We start from the raw sequence: 24,970 nt of genomic DNA on the forward strand, positions 1-24,970 counted from the left end.
TTTACAGTCAGCTATAGCATTTAAGTGAGCAGGTCATTCTACCTTTCACTGTGGAGCTAACTGGAGCTCCAAATCCATTGACATTTAAGGCCCACTTCCTGATTCTGGAGTCTTTTGGCTAACAGGGGTGAGTGTGTTAATACTGTAATATCTGAGGTACAGGATGGAGACTTCCATAGAAATATTCCCACATAGATTTTTAGGAAACGTTTAGGAGAAGATTAAAGGAGTTTTAGTTTTAATTGCAGTAAAGAATACAGAGTTAATGTTGTTTCTATTTCATTGATTTCATAATACATTACATAGTTCAAGGCCAGTTGGTGTCACTTAGTCGCTAAGGCATTGGAGTTGAAACAAGGTGGCCAATTCAGCCCCATCAGCCAGACTCTCAGTAATTCACTTATGGTGCCTAATGTACCAATCGTAACAAATAAATCCATATAATTATAATGTTATAGGTCATCTTGGGTAAAGGTGTCTGCCAAATTTAAATAATCATAATATTATTAATAATTTGTAGTGTGTGATATGTTGTGACACTTATTCTTACTCTCTATCTTGCTGTTAATTGTTTCTGAGCAGATTTTAAAATGCAGGTCATTCATACACATCAAATTAGCCGCTTCCCTACTCCATTTAATAAAAATGTATTGTAATGTGAAGTCAAACTCTTAACAAGTGCATCAGAGAAATGGAAAAAACGCATTTGGCAGTCTTGGCTAAATTTCACAGATGGACTACAAGTTAGGGTATATGAGAATGAGGTGTCCAAGTAAGCAAGAAATTAAAGCAGAAGAAATGTTGGAAATGAGCAGACATCAGAGCCATTCAGAACCCAGATGGAAGGTCATTTTGACTGTGTCTGGTAACAAATTAGGTGTTTCAGATGAGGCTCAATTCAGTGCACCATTTATTATAACAGCAATGCAACATTATAAAAGGAAGGCTGCTTAAATATTGAGAAGTGAAGATTCATTATTAGGCTGGAGTAAACACCGAATAAAGCATCTGGAAGATGTGCAAGGGTGCTTCTTTAAATGTCTGGACAGTGTGTTAATGACCAGAGAGTGACACTGAAGCATTGCAAGCAGTAATGGAGAGCGAATAAGCCAAGGAGCGGGCAGTCGTGTGACCTCAGCCCAGATAACGTCAAATAATGGGAGACACTAAAAGTGCATTTTGGGATCCACACAAAGAGTTAAGCTTTTCTCTCACTTTACACTCTTTTTATTTTCTTTTTTAATTATTTTGTTTATTACAAGAGGTATTGTTTTGCGGCATGCTGTAATTTGTCTTGACCCCCATGAGTGATTATTGACTATTGGATTATTCTTTATCTTCATTCACAAGATTAGTGGTGTTGAATAACTGATTGATTTATGACTGTTTTAATGGTTTACTCCACTGGGTGCTAAAAATTGGTTTTTCAGTAATGATTTTCTCATACACCTGATGATGAGTTTCACTTCAAAATTAAATATTGAATATTCTGAAACTAGGCAGTGCAACAGAGGGACGTGAGCATCAGAGACGATCATTTATGGAAGCATGCACCTATGTTTAAAGGTTTAATGTCCTTTTTTGGAATGTATTTGATTAATTAGCTTCTGTCCTGGCCAGGCATTACTTTGTGTAGTTTGTGTAGTTTGTAAGTTCCCTCTGTATCTGCACTGATTTCTCTCGGAATCCCAGAGTTTTCTTCACTGCCCAAAGATGTGTGTGTGTTAAGTTGATTGGCACTTCTGTATTGTGATTATGCCCTGCAGTGGAGTGGTGGTCGATCTAAGGTTGGCACCTGCCCTTATGCCACTGTATCTGGGTGAGGCAGCAGGTCCTCATGACCCTGAAATGGCATGAATGAACATAGAAAGGTTGTGGTGCTGGCTTATTGACTTTATCCAGCATAAGGGATACAACTACATACAATGTGTAAAATTGTTTTCCAGATGCACACAGTCACTTTTAGAGCTAGTTAAGCCTGTAGCACGTGTAATGTGTGCTGATTTTTGAGTCAGAGGCATCAGCCAATTACAAAGAATTATCCTATGTCGTAGACCACCCTCTGCGTGCTGCCCTACAGCAGTACATTTATGTAAGACACTGCAGGCTTTTAGCTTCGGGATTAACCAAATATTTTCAGATAAACTATGCTATGAGTATAAATTTTTCTGTATTTTCTTCTAATTTCCCTTGCAACGGTGTCTGAATGTATTCAAATTTTACAATCTTCTATGCACAGCCAACAACAAAAACCAATCACGATATGTACTACCACCTAACTACAGTCCATAATACTGTGGAAACAATAATATTGAATTAAGAAATGACCGGTGTACACAGCAAGCAACTAAATTCACCATATCATAGGGGTCATGTTCAATAAGGAAAGTGTCTAGACCTTCAGGAGACCCTATTGTGAACTCTCTCACATTGTGCTATTTAGGTTAATGAAGCTATTCACTTATTTATTATTTTTTATCAGCTATCAAAAATCATTAGTAAAATTTAAAGTTTTTATAGTCATGTATTATTGTCATTGTCCTTTTATACTTCGTAAAGGCACAGCCATCGGAGTACAGCAACTAAGCATTTCAATACATACAGTATCATACTATATGTATAATTGTATGTGACAAATGCAATTTGATTTGATATAAATGAAAGTAAAAAATGAAATCTAATTGCAAGCGATTAATCAGTCAGGGTGGTGCAGTGGTAGTATCACTAAAGAGACCACTGTTCATATCATGGGTCCTTTTCCCCACGTCTGTGTGGGTTTCCTCCCACTGTCCAGAGACATGTAGGTTAGGTGAATCGGCCCTAGTGTGTGTGTGTGTGTGTGTGTGTGTGTGTGTTCATCCTGCAATGAATTGGCGCCCTAGTCAGAGTTTGTTCCTGCTTTGTGCCCTATGCTAGCTGAGATAGGTGCCAGCCCCACCCCACAACCCTGGTCTGGATTTAAAAATGACATGAAATTTATCAATCACTCGCAGTGGAATGCTTACTTCAGGCTGAGAAATAGTGGAGGTGTTATTTTGGAGAAACCTTCTTCCAGAATTCATTGTTGTAGTGTAATGACTGCTGACTGAAAGGTTGGAGCTGTGCTCATTGCCAGTTCTCATTGGAGTTCACTTCAGTGCACCATGTGTATAATGCATTCGCTGATACAGAGCTTACTCTACACGAGTGCACACATTGAGGCATGATGTGAGGGGCACACCAAGCAGTAGTAAGTGAGCACATAGAACGTACGTAGTATCTGATTGATCCGGAGGTACCGACAGACAGTACATACTCTCACTACTTACTGACCCAGAAAACTCTTGCGTTGAGGGAACCGAAGTACTTACTTACCAACATAGTACAAAAGAGTACTTTTGTCTATAATGTCCAATTGATGGACGCAATATGGTGAATAGGGTGTCAGTGATTTAACTCTATTAAAAGGATAGTGCACTCAAATGTATGTATAAAGTGAGAGTATATGTTCATTTCTATGTGCAATTCTACATTCATTAATATAAATTAACTGCACAGTAAGAATAAGTTCTATAAAGCTCCAGGTCTGCTGCTCATAATCTTATAGGCGGACAAAGTAACATAGCATTATCATTCTTCAACGTTTCCTCAAATACTGTTGAAAAAAGCTGATAGCACTTTTGAAGAAAACTGGGCCATCTCAAGAAACCATGGGCCTGATTCGTCCTGCGTGCCAAGTTGAACAACAACAACAATGTATTTCTTATATAGCCCAAAATCCCACTAGAAATGCCTCAATGGGCTTTAGTGGTCCCAGTTTTTAACAGAAGCCTTGACTTCCTAAATAGATAAGAGAAAAACAACCCCAAAAAAAACCTTGCAGGGAAAAAAGGAATCTTGGAAAAGGCAATTCAGAGAAAGACCTCTTGCAGGTGGACTGGGCGTGCAATGGGTATCAAAAAATGGGGTAAATACAACACATAAAGCAGAGCACAAGTAGTCCTCTTCAGAGAGCTACAGTAGATGGTCAAATTACCATGACCACTTTAAAAATACAATTTAACAGTACAAACTACTTTACTCTTGCACAGCACCCCTCACCAAGTGCAGGCGCAGAACACCCTGACAGCTCTCAAGGCAAAATGCAAGAATGCCACTTCATACCACTCACTAAATATAGAAATATCACATATAAGGATGCAGATTTGTTCAAATACATTAAAAATGTATACATAAATGAAAAACAACAATATCTGTCCATTTGCTAATTGTAGAGCCGCTGCCAGATTGTAGAAAAGGAGTCAAGACAAGCCAGAGACCAGGAGACCTCGACTAACTAGTCGCCCATCGCCCCCTTCTCCACTCACCATTCTAACTCTGAGTCAGTGCTGGGCCAGCCAACCTAATGAAAGGACCCTTCTACCCCAAATGAAGACTCTAAAGTGGTTCAGTGCGGATGTGTGTGTGAGTGGGCCGTGCAAAATGCTGGCACCCTGTTGGGGCCTTGGCCACCTAAGCTTAAACTGCATTGTGCAAGTTTAACAGATAATGGGCAGATTGTGGTTTTTTTTTTTTTGGTGGTGTGATTGAGATTCTTCCTTTGCCTGCTATTGTGTTTTAGATAATTTTTCATGCTGCAGGAATTGTCACATTTTTCAGGGCATGGCTTTATGTTAACTGCATAGAAATGTAAACCTGTGATCAGTAATGATCTCATGTTTTATGACTGGGTATCTAAATTTATCTAATTTTAGACATGAGATGTTCTTTGGCCTGATAAACAAGTGGATTTAGTAATGAGGATACTAGCTAACTATTGACTCCCCTTGTCTAGTAGACTAAAAAATAAACAAGATCCAAAGAGGGCACGCAGATTAAGCTTCAATTTATAGAGTGAAGAATAAGTAGAAATAGAAAAAAATATGAATACAATTAGCACCTTTTGGAATTTCATAAAGTAAAATCTATAGCCATTGGTAATTTCAATGATAGAGGTGTCCCATTAATAGTCATGAGTGACTGTAAATAAAGAAACCAGTTTGAAAGAAAAAGTACTGCCCCTGTGGTACTCAGAGATCAGATTTATTTACTCTGAATTTAGGGATATGCTTTGGGTCAGGGCTAATAAGCTCAGTTCATGGAGAGTCGCCATGAGTGAGGGCTTTCATTATAATCAGTCTCTAAATGAGAGGCTCTAACTGACCTCCATTGTTAGTCTGCCTTCTCCCTTCTCATATCAGCAATCAGTCTGTTCCTTTAGACTTAACCACTGGTGTAATGTTGAGAAAAGGTTCCTTTAACATAACAACGGAGATCACTACTGAAGTGGTTTAAATGAACATCCTTTATTACAGCAGATCTTATGGAGAATGGCATAGGAACATCTCAGTTCATAATGGCAAATGCTGACAAAGTTGGGAGAGCTTGGGTACCAAAATATCTAGACAGATTGGAGGTCTTTGGTAAAACATCTTAGTAAATAGGACTTACTTGTATATAACCACTACAGTTAAATTATATGATCTTATCATCCCCTGGTAATTGAACTGGCACATGTAGAAAATATATAGAGAAAATTTCCTTTACATGTAATAATTTAGCAAAACTGCTTATTATTTGTGCAAAAGATTGGACCACACAGGTCCATTTACTTTCTTTGTAAATTAATGAGTACATTTTCTGTTTAATGTGGGCGGTTAGTCTTAAACAGGCTTTGTTGAAAATGACGGGTGAGCACATGGCACGTCTGCAAGATTAGTTACACATTGGCTTATGGGTTTGTTAGAATGGAACTTCCCCGTCTTAAAACATTTTAGATATAAAAACATAACAGGCACCTCAAAGGAAAATCAAGGCAACTAAAAATCATCCATTTTTGAACCTGCTTAACAAGGATTGACAAACCTGCCTATTTAATTTAGGGATAAATTGAGTAGATGAGGCATATCCCAGTAATGTTGGAAGCATGTCAGGACTCCATCCAGAATGAGACATCAATACACACATTAAAAATTTTGTAAACAAGCAAAAGTCAAATTAAGAGCTAATTCAGAATTCTCGGGTTAAACTCGGAAGCCTGTGAACAAGACATCTAATTAAAGGAGCTCTGAGTAAGGCACACGAAGAAGGATGTCATTAGAAGATGGAGATGAGTCACCAGGCTACTCCTTAATACTAAGGAGGTCTTAGCTTTACACTCTACAAATGTATTGCTTAGGTAGCCACACTAGCACTTGCAAAGCTCAAGTGAACTTACCCTTACAGTAACTTAAAGTCCATTTTTCAACATTTCTTTATATTCTCATTAGCCTTGCTTAGCAATTCTCAGCTGTAAATTGCATCTCTCCATCAATACATTTCCATTGCAAATTTGTAGGAGGTTTCAGCATTTTCCAGCAAGACTGGGCATAAAGCAGGAACAATCTCTTGTGGAAAAGGTAAGGGCTAAAGAACTACATCCATATATCCATCTGCTTAAAACTTATTTAATCCATTTAGTGGTTGTATGGTCTGGAGCCTATGTCAGTGCCACTGGTTCTAAGGTAAGAGCCAACACTGAGTGGGGACCCAGTGCATCACGGGTCACAGCCACACTCACTTAAGGGGAACATGCAGAATCACATAGAAAGTATGGAGAATGAAAATCAAAACCAGGCCATGTGAGCTGTGCATAGCATTGCCAGGTTAATAATATTTTATTCATTTAGTAAATATTTTGAACACCTCTTTTTATTTTTTGCATCACCCACCATTTTGCATGTGTATCATGCTTTTGTTTATACTTTTGCATTTTTCCTTTTTCACTTGATTTCCCAATGCTTATTGAAGGATAATTTATTTCACAGACTTTTCACTTTATACATGAAACAAAATGAGTCAGGAGACATCAGAGCTAACTTAATAATATTATCAGTATTACCATTGTTTAGGAACAAGACAGAATACGTGTGTGTAAATGAGAGGGAGGTCAGTGGAATACAGTAGTGAGGATGCAGGGAGTAGCGTTTGGCGAAGGTGGATGAGTTTAAATACTTGGGATCAACAGTACAGAGTAATGGGGAGTGTGGAAGAGAGGTGAAAAAGAGAGTGCAGGCAGGGTGGAATGGGTGGAGGAGAGTGTCAGAAGTAGTGACAGACGGGTATCAGCAAGAGTGAAAGGGAAGGTCTACAGGATGGTAGTGAGACCAGCTATGTTATATGGGTTGGAGACGGTGGCACTGACCAGAAAGCAGGAGACAGAGCTGGAGGTAGCAGAGTTAAAGATGCTAAGATTTGCACTGGGTGTGACAAGGATGGACAGGATTAGAAATGAGTACATTAGAGGGTCAGCTCAAGTTGGACGGTTGGGAGACAAAGTCAGAGAGGCGAGATTGTGTTGGTTTGGACATGTGCAGAGGAAAGATGCTGAGTATATTGGAAGAAGGATGCTAAGGATAGAGTTGCCAGGCAAGAGGAAAAGAGGAAGGCCTATGAGAAGGTTTATGGATGTTGTGAGAGAGGACATGCAGGTGATGAGTGTAACAGAGCAAGATGAAGAGGACAGAAAGATATGGAAGAAGATGATCCACTGTGGCAACCCCTAATGGGAGATGCCACAAGAAGAAGAACTATTGTTTGCAAATTGTTCCTATTTCAGCAGTTCTTTCAGTGCTCCTGCACTTGTTTCTCTTTGCCTATATGCAGTATAAGTTGCTGGGACTTATAAACTTTCCTTATATTGTAGTTGGTTCTTTTCACCTGATGTCTCAAGGGCTTATTCATTGCCATAATAAATATCAAAACCTAAGTGACCGAGATTGACAAATTGCTCAATTAAAAATGCTTTTCATCCTGAGCGTGCCCTTGTAAATTGATTGTTCCTTCTGTATTTATTGGAATACTTTGTCAAATCTGTTTTAATTCTTAAATTAATGTGAAGGTGTTTTCTGCAAGGCCAGCATGTAGGCAAAAGGTGCAAGGAGAGCTGCTGACTTACAGATGCAGGAGACTAGGTCTGAATCTCACTTATTTGCTGTCAGTGTGAAGTTTGCACATTTCTTGTGTCTATATGAGTTTTTCAGTTGTTTGGGACCAATGCAACCTTGCCATTAGGTATAATGGAGCAGTGGAGTGGTGCGCAACAAGTGTTTGCTGTGAAAGCCTTTTATGAGAATGATCATTGTGTGACTGCTACGCAAAGGGAATTTCGGCGCCATTACCAGTTAGGATGTTATGATCGTGTCCTGTCTTCTCTTGCAGTTAAAACATTGGTGCGTAATTTTGAAGAAACGGGTTCAGCCTTAACAAAATTCCCCAGGTGGAGCCACTTCACATACTGCCTGACAATAAATGGCAGCTATTCGACAATTGTTTGGAAGGCGCGTCATTTCATACAACAGTGACATTCCGTGGCCTCCATGATCCCCAGATCTCACTGTTTGTGATTTTTTTTTAAAAGCCAAGTGTACCATGCACATCCTACAAGCACTGCTGAACTAAAAAGAACTTACGTCGAGCAATGCAGAATTTCCCCAACAGGCTGTCAGAATGTGTACGGTGAAATGGACAACACCTTCATGATGTTTTCTTCAAACCATAAAATGAATATTGATTATCATCATTATATGCATATCCTGTACAATGCATTTCATCATTAAATGCATTTTGTAATATGTTTATTCGTACATTGAACGTCAATTGAAAAGTTCCCATTTCCCTGCGCCACCCTGTATGATGTGTCCCTAATGCAATCAACAACATCAACACTTTTCATTTTCAGATTTCACGATTTTTGCACTGGACTGTGATGAACTAATCTTGTCTTCTTGTGCCTATCACATAAAACTCGTATTTTGCCATAAATCATATAATTTTATTTTAGCTTTAGATAGATAGATAGAACTTTATTATTACTATCTTAATGCTGATAGTCCATTATCCAGGACACCATAGTCTCATCCTTCCGCATATCCCTGTGTTTATCCCTTTAATAGGGATGGATGGATGGTACTAAAGGCCCTAGAGACATCAAAAACAGATTCCTCACAGTGCTGCAAGCTTTGACCACATGGAAAAAAGCTGTATGGAGCCTTTATCCAATGGACAAACTGTGGTGCGTTCAAGTGGTCTTTTACAAGAAGACTTGCATAGTTCAGGGCCAGCTTCTCAATGTTCTTCATGATGTGTGATGCAAGTACCACTGCTCTATAATTAGTGCTTGCTTGGGCTGGAGCTTATCTCAGAGCCACTGGTTTTATGGTGAGAGCCAACACTGAGCGGGGATCCACTTGTATCACATGTCACATCTACACTCACTTAAGTCATTCTCACAGTTTCATGCCTATAGTCATTTAGGTGAGGAGGTGCCTGCCTTCTTTGGAACGGGAACAGTACTTTTGCCCAGGGATTTGCATGTCAGTTATATTTGTGGCCTATAAAATGCTCCAGCATGAATGATAATGCAAATGTGAATGCCCTCACCAGGGCAGGTCCCTGCCTTGCAGTGAGTGCTGCTAGAATGGGCTTCAGCTCCCAGTGACCCTAAGATTAGAATCAGCAGGACGGTGGAGTGACTGAATAAATAGCATGCTACTGTTAATGGCTTTCCCTTGAGTATCTTGAATGAAATCAGACCTGCTAATTAGGTCACATTCAGTGAATTCATGTACATTTTCCATTGTAATAAGCCTCAGTGTGGGAATTATTATGATCATCAGTTTCATGCCTATATCTGGCCAAATTTGATTTTAAGTGAGAAATATCCATATTAAGTCATTCATTCTTGCAGATCACAGCATTGCATGATTGTGGCAGAAAATATTCCAGTGAAATAGTCATCACACACAGAACAAACAAAATCTTTACAAGTAGCGTAGACACCAAGTCTCTATGCCACACCACTGAAATAAAAACAATGATTAATAACAAGACCAAAAAATGAAACCCCATCACAGGACAGTCAATTCAAACAAGCAACAGCTGTTTATTAAAGATTTTTTTTTCATTTAGCAAATTTGCTTTGTTCTTGACATCAATATTAGCAGCATTGTGTTTGCACAAAGCCACATTATGCCTTCATTCTTCAATGCTGAACCCTTGTACTGAATTCATGTTCATATTTGTCTGTGCTTTGCATGCAGGCGAGATAAAGGACTGGCCATTTGAATGAATGCTGAACAAATAAGGAACTGATAGCAGGAAATGAGTAATGACACATCCACTGTTTCCTAAATGTTCATGCCTGGGTATTTCCTTTAATGCACATAAGAGTGGGTGACACAGACTCTACAGTAATCACTGCACCTCCAGCCTGTGTGAAGACAAGCAGTTTCCATGTTCCACTTGCACAGATTTATCTAAGCAGTCTTCAGTCATGTTGCTAGGAGAGAGGTGAGTCAACAATTATACGTTACTCAGATCATAAATTCTCCTGGTGGCATTTAAAGACACTGAAATGTTATTATTTTTATTGCAATGAGAGGTAGATGGCAAGAAGCAGGAATAAATAATAGCATTTTATCTTTAAAGCACCTCAAATATCTTTTATCAGCTCTTTAATAAATTGAGATATTTCAGGTTTTCTTAATGTCATTGCTTCATTTGGTTCTGTCTTGCTGTCAGACTAGCTGGTGATCATACAATGTAAAAATTAAGTGAAGAAATTCTATTTCTGGTGCATTTGATTATCATGTGGGGAACGCTGTTATAAAAATCATCAAGTGCAAAAGAAGCGAGCAAATCCAGCAAGGCATTTAGAAAAAGGCATCCTACCTTTATGGCACGGGGGCTCACCTTTTGGATGGAAAAGAGGAGAAATATTGAAGGAAAGATTGCCGCTTGGTGTCGGTCTTTTATTCTTCTGTGGGACAGACAGTGAAGAGCTGGAGTCAAGCTATTGTTTATTAAGAGAAGATAATAAAAATAAAATCCCATGACAGCAGAGTTTAGATCAGCTGTGTCTTGTTTTTACTGTAGGTACAGTAGCAGTGATAGACATTAAGTGAATTTGCTTTGCTTTTCCAGAATTTATTTAAACATATATTGACATATTACACTGTTTCTTCACCTACCTGGTGTTTCGTTCAGCCAGTGTGAATCCTGGTATTGTCGACTTTCCTGTTTTTTCTATAAGTTTGTATGCCTGCCTGTCGAGGAGACCTTCTGCAAAATCTCTCTGCATTCTTTGAATCCTGTTGCCCTGACTACTTCATCAGCACAGTGCCTGCGATTTAATGATGCTTTCTGCCACAATCTAAAAAAATGCACTTTTTTTGGTATTGTAATATTTGTACAGTATTTGTATGCTGAGTACTACAACTTTTTATATTTAAAGTGAAGACTGGAGTATGTTGAACTGGGCAAGGCACTATATGAAATCATAATTAGAACAGCAGATGGGACTTTCTCACTATTTCACATTATTTCATGTATGGTGCTTATCTGAAAAATGTGTGCTTTGCTTTTCAGTTTCAGTTTCTAGAATTTTAACAAAAAATTAAGAGTCAAATGTTAAATTTTTTACTCCCTTTTTCATTTTGCAAAATGAAACAATGTAAAGTTTGCTGTATTTTATCAAAGCTACATTATTACAATTATCAACTGGCGTCCCAGCCAGGTTTAGTTCTCACCCTGAGGCCAGTGCTGAACGGATGGGCACCAACTCCCTGCCACCCTGACCTGGGTAAAAAATCAGGAATAAAATCAACGTTTTAAACTTTGGATTGAGGGATTATGAATGTTGATAGATGGGATGCTCCGGAATTTTAAGAACTTTCACAACCGAATGGCAAATTGTAATGGATTGTCTAAGATAAACAGCAGGCAGCACTCAGCTCAGTATCTTTACTGCTCTGGCCAGGCAGAGGACAGTGAAAACTGAATTTGGGGTTTGACAGGGCAACTTCCTTGAAGACTAAGAGATTGTTTTTTTGTTTCAATTAGGCAATAAGTCCGGAATGAAAAAGTACCTTGCAATAAGGAATCAGATTTTTTTTGGTATAGATTTATTGTTTTTATTTACACCTTGGTTCCTAGTTTGTTTAAGAAATATTGTTGGACTTTTCTCTGTTACACTATCGGGCGTCTTTTAAGTGTTGCCATTCTGGAAGAGTGAGGCTCATACTGGCATACCATGGCGATGTATGGTGTCAACTTTAGATTTATTATTCTTCAGATAACACTCACTTAATCTCCTCCAATTAAACGGTGTAGAAAACAGCTTGTAGATATCAAAGGCATAAAGTGTTGGAAAAAGACACCTCTCTCTTTCATCTACCGAGCTCTTGGACGGGACTTAGTGAGGACACTTGAGACTCAAGTGGCACAGAAAAGGGCGCCCTTAGCCATTAACCTGTACTGCTCAAATTGTGAAATTAATAAAAGTAGCTATTTGTGTCAAATCACCTACAGACGCACTCAAATCTTCTCTTGGACCGTCGCGACCATTTTTGCTCTTATTCATTTATTTTTCATACCTGATCACCATCTTGCGAGCACGCTGGCCATTTTATACAAACTTGTACAACAGCAGTAACAGGTATTTTGACTAGAGTTTTTTTTTATTAATTAGATTGACTTTTACTCTTACTTTTTGACATAAAGCTTCTTTTCAGGAAAGCGGTTCCGATTACGAGCAGCTGTGTTTGTGTTTATTTTTTCATATCTATTAGTGAAGCACATACGTTTGTTTGTGACCTTTGCTTTTATGTCTTCATTCAATAAATCAATAAAGTAAACAAATCAGACACGCCAAAGGGGCATTTGGGTTAATAATACGTTTTATTGCTGTATAAAAAAAAAATCGTGCTAATATTATTTAAGTAGTATGTTTTCCAATTTTTTTATAACAACCGGTTTTGTTTTCCATCGCATTTAAAAATCGCACTTCTAGAATGAAACATACAGCAGTCCGTACGGCCATTTTTAAGGCAAGTAATCCTGCTAGGATCGCGTTGAGCCGGAGCCTGTCCCGACTGCATTGGGCTCAAGGTAGAACACAAAGCTCGGGCGGGACGCCGGTCCGTACTAACACGCACCGGGCTCCTTTGGACTTACCGTTTAACTTAACGCGCACCCGTCTGGGATGTGGAAGGAAGCCGAAGTGCACGTTGAACGACCCCACAGAGAAGCCTGCAGTTACACATACCAGTAAGTTGTTAAGGAACTTTAACACAAATTAAATCGATTATAAACACCATTCTTACACTGCTTGATTGTTTTATTTTCCTTCAGTTACACAATACCATTACTGCGTTATGTTCCAATAGAATTACAGCAATTGAGCCCTGCGGAAAGCTGTTACAAGGGACGGGATTTACTTAACTGCATAGCGTCGGTAATTGTGCATAACTTTTTCTCCGTTAGCATCGTCTCTCCGCAATCATTTCCGTCTCTTTTACTTTGATGATGTTAATAAAGACTCGTCCATGCTCTGCAAAAATAGGTTTCGTTTTAATAGCATTTATGTAAAAAGCCAGCTATCTATTTGATGGAGCTTCTTCAATGAAGGTACTTGACTCGCTCCATTTGTCTAACGCTGTACACTGACGACACGGGCACGCGCGCTCTTTACAGTCGAACGGACGAGCGGATTACAGCGCGGGCACGACATAAATTGAAGACCCCCATGCTGCAATCCGCTCGCCCGACGACTTCACCCTGGTGGCTAATCTCTGTAGCCCACACGCGCAAGTCTTTCTTCATCCTTCATATTCTTTTATCAGACGGTTAGATCGCCGTGCGCGGCGGTGTGCTTTATAGTCTTCTAAATCAACGGCTCTTTCTTACATTAAACATCAATGGAGGGCCAACCACGCGTTAGGCACAGCAAAAAGGTCAGATATGACAAAGACACTACTCACACAACGTTGCACAGTATGTTGTAATTTATCCATGTATCATGCATTTTCCATTAATTCAGTTGTGTCTTCTTGGGTAGAGAGTGTAATAAACTAAAATTATGTGAATTTCCCATTGGGATTAATAAAGTATCTATCTATCTATCTATCTATCTATCTATCTATCTATCTATCTATCTATCTATCTATCTATCTATCTAAACCGAACTTTAGGCCATTGCGTATTCTGGCACCTAAATCACGGAGAAACGGGACCAGTGTTACCTTTAAACTGTGGAGCAGCTGCAAGAAATGCTGCACTTGAGGCTTTTCCAATTGCATTTTATGGTTATGATTATGAAGTGGGTAATTAATTCCTGTTTGGTTGGCTACTTTTTTTTCTCTCTTTACATTCTCCCATTCTTTGCCACCCACTCTTTGCAATTAGACCGTTAACGTGTTTTGAGGTATTGTTTTCAAAGTCACCAATTTCAGTAATTATATAAAGTGGCATGCTGTTTAAATGTAGACAAACATCTTGGATATCATGGATTCCTTTACTGTTCCTTTATACTGTTTTCCTTTATATTACATGGTACTGGGAATTGATACCTTCACTGTGAGACAGTTCCAAGTATGCCACGAACTATGGCATAGAGATCTGTGCATTGATGAATGAAAGCATACACCTAGATAGATAGATAGATAGACAGATACTTTATTAATCCCAAGGGGAAATTCATATTGCAAATATTCAAATTCACCTGCATTCTTTGTTCATTTTAAATACCTTTGGTTTGTCTATTCAACACCCCATCTCTGTCCAACTCGGCTCATTATTGCTAACACCCGCAAAAGTGTTACTCTGCAACTCAGGGATGGTGATTGATGATCAAATATCCTTTACTGATCACATCACAACTGCCTCTTCATTCTTGCAGATTCTCTCTGCATAACATCTGCAGCATCAGACCATTTTGAACGGAGTATGAAGCACAACTCTCGGACCAAGCTTTGGTGCCGTCACATATAGACTATTGCAACTTTCTACTGCTGGGAGTATGTGGTTGTGCTACTAAGCCACAGTGGATGATTCAAAGTACTGTGGCACATCTTGTTTTCAACTATCTAAGACAGGGCGGCACGGTGGCACGGTGGGTAGCGCTGCTGCCTCGCAGTTGGGACACCTGGGGACCTGGGTTTGCTTCCCGGGTCCTCCATGTGTGGAGTTTGCATGTTCTCCCCGTGTCTGCGTGGGTTTCCTCCGGGCGCTCCGGTTTCCTCCCACGGTCCAAAGACATGCAGGTTAGGTGGATTGGCGATTCTAAATTGTCCCTAGTGTGTGCTTGGTGTGTGGGTGTGTTTGTGTGTGTCCTGCGGTGGGTTGGCACCCTGCCCAGGATTGGTTCCCTGCCTTGTGCCCTGTGTTGGCTGGGATTGGCTCCAGCAGACCCCCGTGACCCTGTGTTCGGATTCAGCGGGTTGGAAAATGGATGGATGGAACTATCTAAGACAGGCACATGTCACTCCTCCTTTCAAATTGCTACATTGGCTCCCTGTGACAGCACATATTCAGTTCAAATCATTGATGCTTACCTACAAAGTAATCACCGGGTCAGCATTTATGCATATGGAGACACTTGTGAGATTGTATGTTCCTTCTCACCATCTCAAGTCTACTAGGTAATGACATCTGAAGGCATCAGATCTCTTTTCAAGTGTAGCTCCTAGCAGGTGGAATGAACTGCCCACCTCCACCCAAACGTTTAGCTCCCTCAACATGTTCTCTTGTTCTGTGAATTTCTAATTGATAATGGCTTTGATAGGTTCTGGTAGACTTGTGTTGTTCTGTTGGCTTTAGAGCTCTTCTTTTGTGATGATTAATTTTGTAACCCTGTCCTGTAGCACTTCTTAGGTTGATGTTTACTCGATTATGTTGAACTGTTTTGTACGTCTCTTTGGATAAAAGCGTCTGCTAAGTGAATAAATGTAAATGAATTACCAAAAGAGCATTCATGAATTCAGCCTGACCCATTGTTTATGACAGATTGAACCTTAAGATAGAAATGCTGAAGTGGCCTCGAGATTATTTCATTATGACAATAGTACAACTGCTACTACTACAGGGGGCACAAGCAGAGGACTTTCTGGTAGTTTGAACAAAATGCAGTCAGCTTCGTGAGCAGTTTAAGTGGAGATTAGTGGGCTTCTCAAACAATGAGACCATGCATACAGCAGCATATCAGCCATCATTTGTAAACAATTGGTCTCCTGTAGAGCTAACAGGCTGATAAAGGAGCTGCTCTTTTAAACCCACTGTTGGGAACTGACAACTTGGTATGCGTTTTTGATTAGCTTTTGGAATTGAGAGCATATAGCACTTACTGAAAATATCGTGTAGGAACAGTGCCATCAAGGGATCATCAAGCTAAGGGGCAGTATGGGACCCCACAATCAGAAGGGTGAGGTGGGGGTGCAAGCTAGAAATACTGCTTAGGGCAACAAGAAGGATAGAAATGGCCATGAGCGCCATTTTGCAGTACTAGAACACACTCATTCGGTGCAATGGTAACCTCTTATCAAAAATGAATATTAACTGTCATTGTTTTGATGAGCTTTTGAGTAATTGAAAATATACAAACATGTCATCTGTAGTAGTTCATGATTGGTTTCGAGTTGTCTTCTTCAAAACTCCCTCGAGTCTTCAAAAACGACTTTTTTGTTTTGAGCGCACAAGATGTGATTGTAGTGGTCGTGTCTCTTGATGAACTGAGGCGTCTCATAGAGGAGGTCTGCAAATGTTCTTTTAGCTTAACGACTCCTGCAGTACTTTCTTTCTGGTATGTTAAAGCTTGAATCATGGCAGAAATCTTGCTTTTTCTCTCATGTGTAGGATCAGCTGTATCTCTATTAATGGTTTTCCTGCATACTCCAATTCTGCTCATAAAATGTATTTTTCTGTAATTCATAGAAATCATGTATTTCAATTATCTGAATTATTTTGTTGCCTTTCATTCTTTGTAATTTGTTATCTTATGTTATGCAGAATGATTGACACTTAGCACGTTTATGTGCACTTCAAAACCCTCAGGCAGCATGGACCTCACAAACAAGCGACAAGCTCGTCTGTCTGATGTCTCTTGTTTTACGTTGAATGACAGGATGTAAAATAGTAAAGGGCTGAGATTGCAGCTGAACATACCGCAGCTGTTAACCCTTCATACAGCACTGGCTCCATCAGCCGGCACGCTGTTGGCTGTCAGAAGAAGGGGTGAGTACAACTACACTGGAAGATTGGCACTCAGTTGGAGAACATGATATGGGCTGTGATTTTTTCAGTCATGTAATTTGACATGGTACAACAACGAGATCAGCAACTGCCGTCGGCAAATCTGACATGCCACATGCCAAAAATTTGTGTAATGTGGCTTTGGCTTTAGAGGGCAAGTAATGCTAAAGAGTGGTGGCAAGCAGCTTGCAGCATTGGCTTCAAGCTGTCTATCCTAGGAAGAATACAGTGAAGACATGCAGTAAGTTACTGTTCTCCTGCTTGTCCACTAGGAGGTAGGATAGAGTTGTCTTTTTAAAGAAATGGGCATGCAGGCATTTAGGGCACGGGTGTCGAACTCCGGTCCTCGAGGGCCACAGTGGCTGCATGTTTTCATTCTAACCATCTTCTTCATTAGTGAGCCGTTTTTACTGCTAATTAACTTCTTTTGCTTTAGTTTTAATTAACTTGACTCAGGCCCCTTAATTGTCTCTTTTTCCTTAATTAGTAGCCAAACAATAATGAGACATCAAACAAGCCACTGAAAAAAACAGAATAATCAACAGATTGGGAAATGTCTGCTGTGGCAGAATGAGAGCAGCAACAAGCCAACTGAATTAAATAACGAGTTTAATTAACAGCAAGAATCAGCTTTTCATTAAGAGACTGGTTGGAGTTTGAAATCCCAGTTTAGCTGGTCATCTGTTGGCTCTCTTCACGTCTCATTTCTGTTTGGCTGCCATTTAATGAAGAAACAAATCAAATCAGAGGACTGAATCCTTAAAAACAGGGCTATTGAAATGAAGGGAACCGGAGTTAATTAGCAGTGAAAACTACTCACTGATTAGGAAAAGGGTTAGAATGAAAACCCGTAGCCACTGCGGCCCTCCAGGTCTGGAGTTTGACACCCCTGATTTAGGGGATCTAGGGCTCAGAGTTGGAGTAAGAAGAAAGAGAGAATTCTATAATAGTTGCTGTTTAGTATACAAAGGACACAGAAAGTAATTTTTGGTGTTTGTCCGGAATGAACCCCAAGGGTGGCTGTACTATAAGGCCACATTAAGACTGAAGGATCATTGAGCATGAACTGAGTAGCTGCAATTGGGCAAGGCCTGTAGGTGAGCTGAAGAGACTGTATTGGGATTTGAAATGCGTGAATTGTTATGTAATGTAGGCAAATAGGTCAAGCCCCTGGGACTCCTCACCAGAGTAGACATGTCCAGAGAAGCAGCAGTATTATTGTTTCATGTCTGCTGACTTTGGATTTATGTGTTATCCCAGTGTGCATCTATCTCTTGTGTATTTGTATAATAAATGAACTATTGTGTATACGTTTGGCCTCTTGAACACGTTGTCTAGTTGTAATGTCACCATGAGGCCCCCCTTTGTTCACATAGTACAATCACAGTCTAGGAAAATGTTTTTATTACTTTAGTTAAAGCCCAAAGAAACTGGATCAATGAGTCAATCGATGTGTGAAGTATCATCAGCAGGCGTCTACTAACCAAATAATGCGATTACAGAAGACAGAATGCGCACTGCAGACAGGATAGCACACAAACAGCAGGATACTAAAGGGAAAGGACAAGAGCTCATTAAAAGTAGCAGTCACATTTTAATACTAGAAATTGCAGGTTCAAAACTCTTCAATATTGTTGATTAATTGAGAAATTACCCAGAACTCAGAAATTGTCTGTGTTTTGAATTTCTTCAGTATTAATCAATATTTTAAACGAAACCCCTGCCCCAGCTCCAGGAAGACATTTTTAATGTAACTGAATTGGTGGAGTTTGGAAGGAAGCAGAGAGTGGACAAGATGCACATGGAATCTTACAAAGACTTTGTCAATTTTCCAGTCCATCTTCATGATGATCTTTGTTATTTTGCAAATCTAATTTTGCTTATACCAGAACATTCTACTCCATTTTGTCCTGATTCTCCTACTTCCTACTTAACATTTTGTTCTATCCTGGACTTTCTGTTCTGAGATAATAATAATAATAATAATAATAATTCATTTTATTTATATAGCGCCTTTCCCATGCTCAAGGCACTTACAGAATATAAGAAGAATGGCAGGGTATACATTATATAGCGTTGTACAAACCAGATAATAAATAAAGAAGATTACGACAGTGAATTCAGAGAAAAAAAGCCTAACAGACAACATAATTGACGGTCTCGCACACACACATACAGGTTACATGAGCATCTTGACAGAGAAGTAAACTGAGAGTAGGGTGATAAAGTCAAGTAGAGCTAAAAGCCTTCCTGAACAGATGAGTTTTGAGTTGTTTTTTAAAAGAATTCATGGAGATGGTGTAAAAGATAACATAAACAGCTCCCTTTTATATCTAACACCCCATAAAACTTAATACACATTTTTTGCATACCATATATACTCACGGATAAGTTCTCCTGCGCATAAGTTGGGACTTGATTTCAGGTATTTTCTAATGTTGGTCATATAAGCTGAATGCGAAAAATTCATGCTATTTGTTCCAAGAGATTATGATATGCTAACACCCACCTGAGAGAGTAACCACGGAGCACACTATTGTGCCTACGTGACCACACAGTAATACCTGAACTATTCTGAAGCGACGTTTGCACTGTTTTGTGTTTTTTGTATCTCACACCCTCATACACCTTTATCGTAAGAGCATCCCTTATCTACAATGGAGCGTTCGATCAGAAGAAAATAGGAAGCTGGTTTTAAATGAAACGTCATTGAAGTAGCAAAAGAAATTGGTAACTTCGCTGCTGCAACAAAATTTGATGCGTCTGAAAAACTGATGTGAGATCGGAGGAGGTAAGAAGATGTCAAAAAAATAAAATTAAGGGTCTCATTTTTGAACGGATGTATAAGTCGGGGTCTGATTTTTATGATCAATTTTTCGGGTTTCAAGACCTGACTTATACTTGCGTATATACAGTGATAGTTGATAGTTAATATTTAGTTGATAGTTAATATTTACTTATACCTAATTCATATTTATCAAAAAAGCACTATTATGATTAAAAATGTATTATTATCTCAAAGCGTAATATTTATGTAATAAAACACTAGATTTTCTCCAATTCACAAAGCAAAATGGAAAACCTCTCGAGTTTTTAAACTAATTTCAACAAGAAATCGGCTTAGTTCAAATCTTAATAGGAGGGCTACAGAAATCCACATAATTCAAAAGTTGAGATTTTCAGGCAAATTTCAACCAAAATTTTGCTGTTCTCATTCTCATGTCCAGTTCAATGTTTAATCTTCAACTTTTCTAAACTAATAGCCACATTTTCAAAAGCCAATATTGAGTATGTTATTATCTGGGCCTCTTTCCTCTCTATTTCTGACCCAAATTGATTCTTAGGCTGAGCTTTCGCTAGTGGGCCAGGGTGGTCTTGTTTCTTGACGCTACTCCTTACATTTTACTTTTCCTTTCATCAAGTGTTTCTTTCACTAATATTGTTAAGCCACCCTGAATTTAGCCATACGTTCTGCTGGAGATACTCAGTTCAGTTTGCAATCTCTCTTCATCTTCTCTGTATTTGAAGCTACACAACCCAGTTTTTTGTCAAATAAATGTTCAAATCAATAATAGAAAGCCATCGGCTGACTCAAACCTCATACTAAATTGGGATCAGCAATTGTATTTAGCCCAAACACAATCATGTTTTTCTCACTTTGTATTTATAGCTACATTTTCAAAATAGCAAGTGGTACGCAATGCTACAGTTTGATTCATACAATACAATATCCATCCATCCATTTTCCAACCCGCTGAATCCGAACACAGGGTCACGGGGGTCTGCTGGAGCCAATCCCAGCCAACACAGGGCACAAGGCAGGAACCAATCCTGGGCAGGGTGCCAACCCACCACAGGACACACACAAACACACCAAGCACACACTAGGGCCAATTTAGAATTGCCAGTCCACCTAACCTGCATGTCTTTGGACTGTGGGAGGAAACCGGAGCGCCCGGAGGAAACCCACGCAGACACGGGGAGAACATGCAAACTCCACGCAGGGAGGACCCGGGAAGCTAACCCAGGTCCCCAGATCTCCCAACTGCGAGGCAGCAGCGCTACCCACTGCGCCACCGTGCTGCCCATACAATACAATATGATACAATTTATTTTTGTAAAGCCCAAAATCACACAAGGAGTGCCGCAATGGGCTTTAACAGGCCCTGCCTTTTGACAGCCCCCCAGCTTTGACTCTCTAAGAAAACAAGGCAAAATTCCCAAGAAAACAACCCTTGTAGGGAAAAAAAAAATGGAAGAAATCTCTGGAAAGGCAATTCGAAGAGAGACCCCTTTCCAGGTAGGTTGGGCATACAGTGGGTGTGAAAAATAAGGGATAAGTACGATACAATATACGGAACAGAACACAAGTAATCCTCAATACAATAAGATAGTACAATAGTAATATTACAAGTACAGAGCAAAATGCACGAGTAGATGATATCTTATAATACGATTCAGATTTGTTCAGAGTCCTGGAGACCTTGACCATCAAGCTGCTTCCCTCTTACTGGCCATTCCACAGCTGAGTTAGTGGTGGGGCGGCCAATATGATGAAAGGACCCTTTGCCCTACCAACGACTTCAGTGCTCCTCCACAGTGGAATCAAAGGTAAACAGAACGCCTCAACCAGAGGTTCTTAAAGCATTCAGCAAGTGAGAAGTGATGAGGTATGATCAAGCATGGAACACGTAAGGAGCTCTCTCCTCCTTTATCAAAAGAGAAGAAGTGCTCCACAGATTGTGGTGATCAGCACACTTACCTTTCAGGCAGCGTTTGCAGGTTTGATTCCCACTCAGTATTCATATAAATATAAAGCTCCCAGGGATGATTTTAACTGTACAAGGTGTCCTATGAAATAAGCATTGTTGTATTAATAATACAAACGTATATGTATAGCATGGAATTGTAGAAAATCTGCAAATTAAAAAGGTAATTCATGGCAATTGACTACTAAAGTTTCCAAAAGCTAATTAAGCATAGGATTCTATCTCTTTCAGAAGTAGAACGCGGTGCATAAATGATTATGTTCTTAATTGCCTGCGGATATTTTTTTCATCATGTAACTTCCCCTGAGAGATCTTATCTAAGCAGTTGTCAGAGTTGTACAAAGGAATTCTTTAAGTACATAGCTATCAGAACAAAACAACAAAGTGTATAACGCATGTTATGGCAGATTAAAAAAGAAAGTGTTACTTATGGGGGAGCTGAAACAAGGTAGGGTGCAGCTCAGGGAAAGCTGAAGGTGTGGCCAGGGCAGACCGGTAGGTGGCACATGAAAGAGCAGAATATCAAGGCCAAGAGGGCTAGGCAAGGTGGAGCAGATAAGCGAAAGCCAAAGTCTATATCACAGTGGAATCAAAGGTAAACAGAACACCTTAACCAGAGGTTCTTAAAGCACTCAGTGAGTGAGTAGTGATGAAGGAAAATCAAGCTTAGAACAAACACACAAGGAGCTCTCATGCACACGTAACGAGCCAGATTAACGTCACCATTTAATCAGAGCTGCATGCACATCTTTGAGATGTAAGGGGGAAAACTGGAGTACCTTTAAAACAACCGTGCCAGCATTAGAAGGATGTGCAAACTCCACATGGAAAGTGAATGGGGTGTTTTTGAATTTAGGAGATTTAGGCTACCAGACTGCAGAGGTGACTGCACCCTAAGTGTCACCAATTATTTAGATGTCATTGCTAACCTCCTTGTTGGTAATCCCGAGTGTGACACAGGCTTGGAATTCTATACAATTACGGTTAAATCCGAGTCAGGCTCAGGATGACATTCAATGATATTCTTTACAGTGTTAAAACTGAATAACTCTCGGGTCAGAATTCTGCTGCCATCTGCAGGTGGAAGAGTTGGAAGTTAGAGCATTTTAGATCTGTAAATGTGCTGTCGGCCCCTGGTCTTCTAGCCTAGCAATGAAATAATGACTGTCATCAACAAAGTTCTCAAAATAGTAGCACACAAGAGAAAAATAAGTAATGGCACAATGGGAGAACATGATTAGATTTCAACAATGTTAAAAATGTGTTGAATAATAATCATAAAAAAAACGTAACCACTAGATCTCTTGGGCTAAAATCTACAAAAATGTTTTACATATTTTTAGAGACAGAGGAACAGCTGTAAAAAATGAAAAACAAAATCTAGGTTATGACACTGAAGATTTTTTTTTTCTGCAACTTCTTTTAATTTTAAATGAGTGAAATTACGTGAATGAGTATTTACACTTTTAGTGGAGGATTTGTTAATATGATGGAATGTACTGAAAAATTTCAGTAGGATATTAGTTTTAACAATGCAAGTTCTCCCAGCTAATATAAAGTGGAGACGTGACTTACTGATAACACCTTTAACCTTTTTTCATCAGGGTGATAAAGTTTAATTTGAATATGTCTTTAAATCTCAGTGTTATTATTTTACCTGACTAGAGTGGTCAGAAGGTAATTTGAATTTATTTTGAGACCAGAAGGTGAAATGTAGTTGAAACCAGGAAGTCAGATATAGCCAACAACTAATAACTAAACTAGAATCGTAGTTCAACGAAGGAAGCATAAAAATATTGGCCATGTTTCAACCAAGGTGTGCTCTCTAGCTCCTGTTTATTTTAATTTTTTTGTGTTGCACGTTTATTTTAAAATATTTTTCATATATTTATTGTAAGTGTGCACTTTTGTTATTACTGCCTTGACTGTTTATTATTTAGTTTCTGTGTATTTTGTGCTGTCCTCCTATTTTTCTTGTACTTTGTGGGTGGATCCCTCAAGAGGCAGAGCTAACGTGATGTCACTGCTGAAGGACCGCCGTCTGCCTTTATATTCTGAAACTAGGAGCAGATCCTTCAGTGGTTTTATTAGAGTCCATGTTCTAAGTAAGTTTTGATTTTCTAGTTGCTGGATTTTGTTTCTGTTTTAATGATTCTTTCTCTTAGATTGTGATTAGGGATTCATTTGCAATGGATTGCCTTTTAGGCAAACCCTTTTTACCTTCTGCTGCAATTTTGTTGCCATTTTTCTCATTTGTTCCATGTATAGAAGTAAATATCTTTATTTATAAAGATTCTGCTTTGGCCTTGTCCTTCGTAGCCAGTTGTTTTTTGGTTCCTTTCACTGGAGGGGTATTTTGTGTATTTTTGATATGTTTTAGGAATGTCAAATGAACTTTACAAGTCAGGAGCCCTGTGTAGGCCAAAGCCAGCTGTTGCAGTTTTATGTCAGGCTGCCAGGGATATGTATTGTTTGTGGATTCTTGGAGGTGTACACTGTTTTTGCTATTTCAGGGCTTTTGTTCCAACCAGATTCCTAATAACACCTGATAACACTGATCTCATTTAATTAGCTGGCATTTTTTTTCTTTTATTCTACACTCAGAAAAGCACAATAGCATTCTTTTTACATTTATAAGACATTTAGAAAAATTTTTGCTTTTGCTAAAGATTTAAATGCTTAACTCTTTTTTGTTGATTTCATTATATTTTTCCGTTTCTCTATGCAGTTTTTCCCCTTCGTTGTATCTTATTAATGACAATTAAAAACGAGCAGAGCAGGGTAGACACCCAGGAAAACAACACTGAATAATCAAAGGCTGCAACTACTTTAGCATCTGACCCACTAATTAGTAAATAATGGATTAATTAAACAGTTAGAACACCTTGAAAAGTAGAATGAAAATCAAGATGAAAATATTGTTAAAAAGAAAAAAATATATATTATTCCCATATAACTGCTTGGTACATTTTATTATTATTTTTTTTTTACCAAACTTAGTTTTCTAATTTCTATGTTGTTCCCAAAACACAGAATTTGGGAAATAACAGTTCAATTAATTAGCCCAGGAGTCCAATTAAAAACAGAAGGTGGTTGGAACAAACACCTGCAGCCACAGG

General features: G+C 39.1%; 1 protein-coding gene across 2 annotated transcripts in view; it reads left to right on the forward strand.

Moving 5' to 3' along the window:
* Positions 1-24,970, forward strand: part of LOC114649974 (cGMP-dependent 3',5'-cyclic phosphodiesterase) — a 736,214-nt gene that overhangs the window by 185,819 nt on the left and 525,425 nt on the right. The window contains exon 1 of one of the 2 annotated variants that reach the window (XM_051926540.1): positions 10,088-10,347. The exons of the other annotated variant lie outside the window; for it this stretch is intronic. Coding sequence (XP_051782500.1) covers positions 10,331-10,347 — 17 coding nt within the window. The 5' untranslated portion in view covers positions 10,088-10,330. Of the gene's footprint in view, positions 1-10,087; positions 10,348-24,970 lie in introns of those variants that run through there. 2 annotated transcript variants of the gene reach the window in all.

Source organism: Erpetoichthys calabaricus, chromosome 4, assembly GCF_900747795.2.
Source record: "Erpetoichthys calabaricus chromosome 4, fErpCal1.3, whole genome shotgun sequence".
NCBI lineage: Eukaryota > Metazoa > Chordata > Cladistia > Polypteriformes > Polypteridae > Erpetoichthys > Erpetoichthys calabaricus.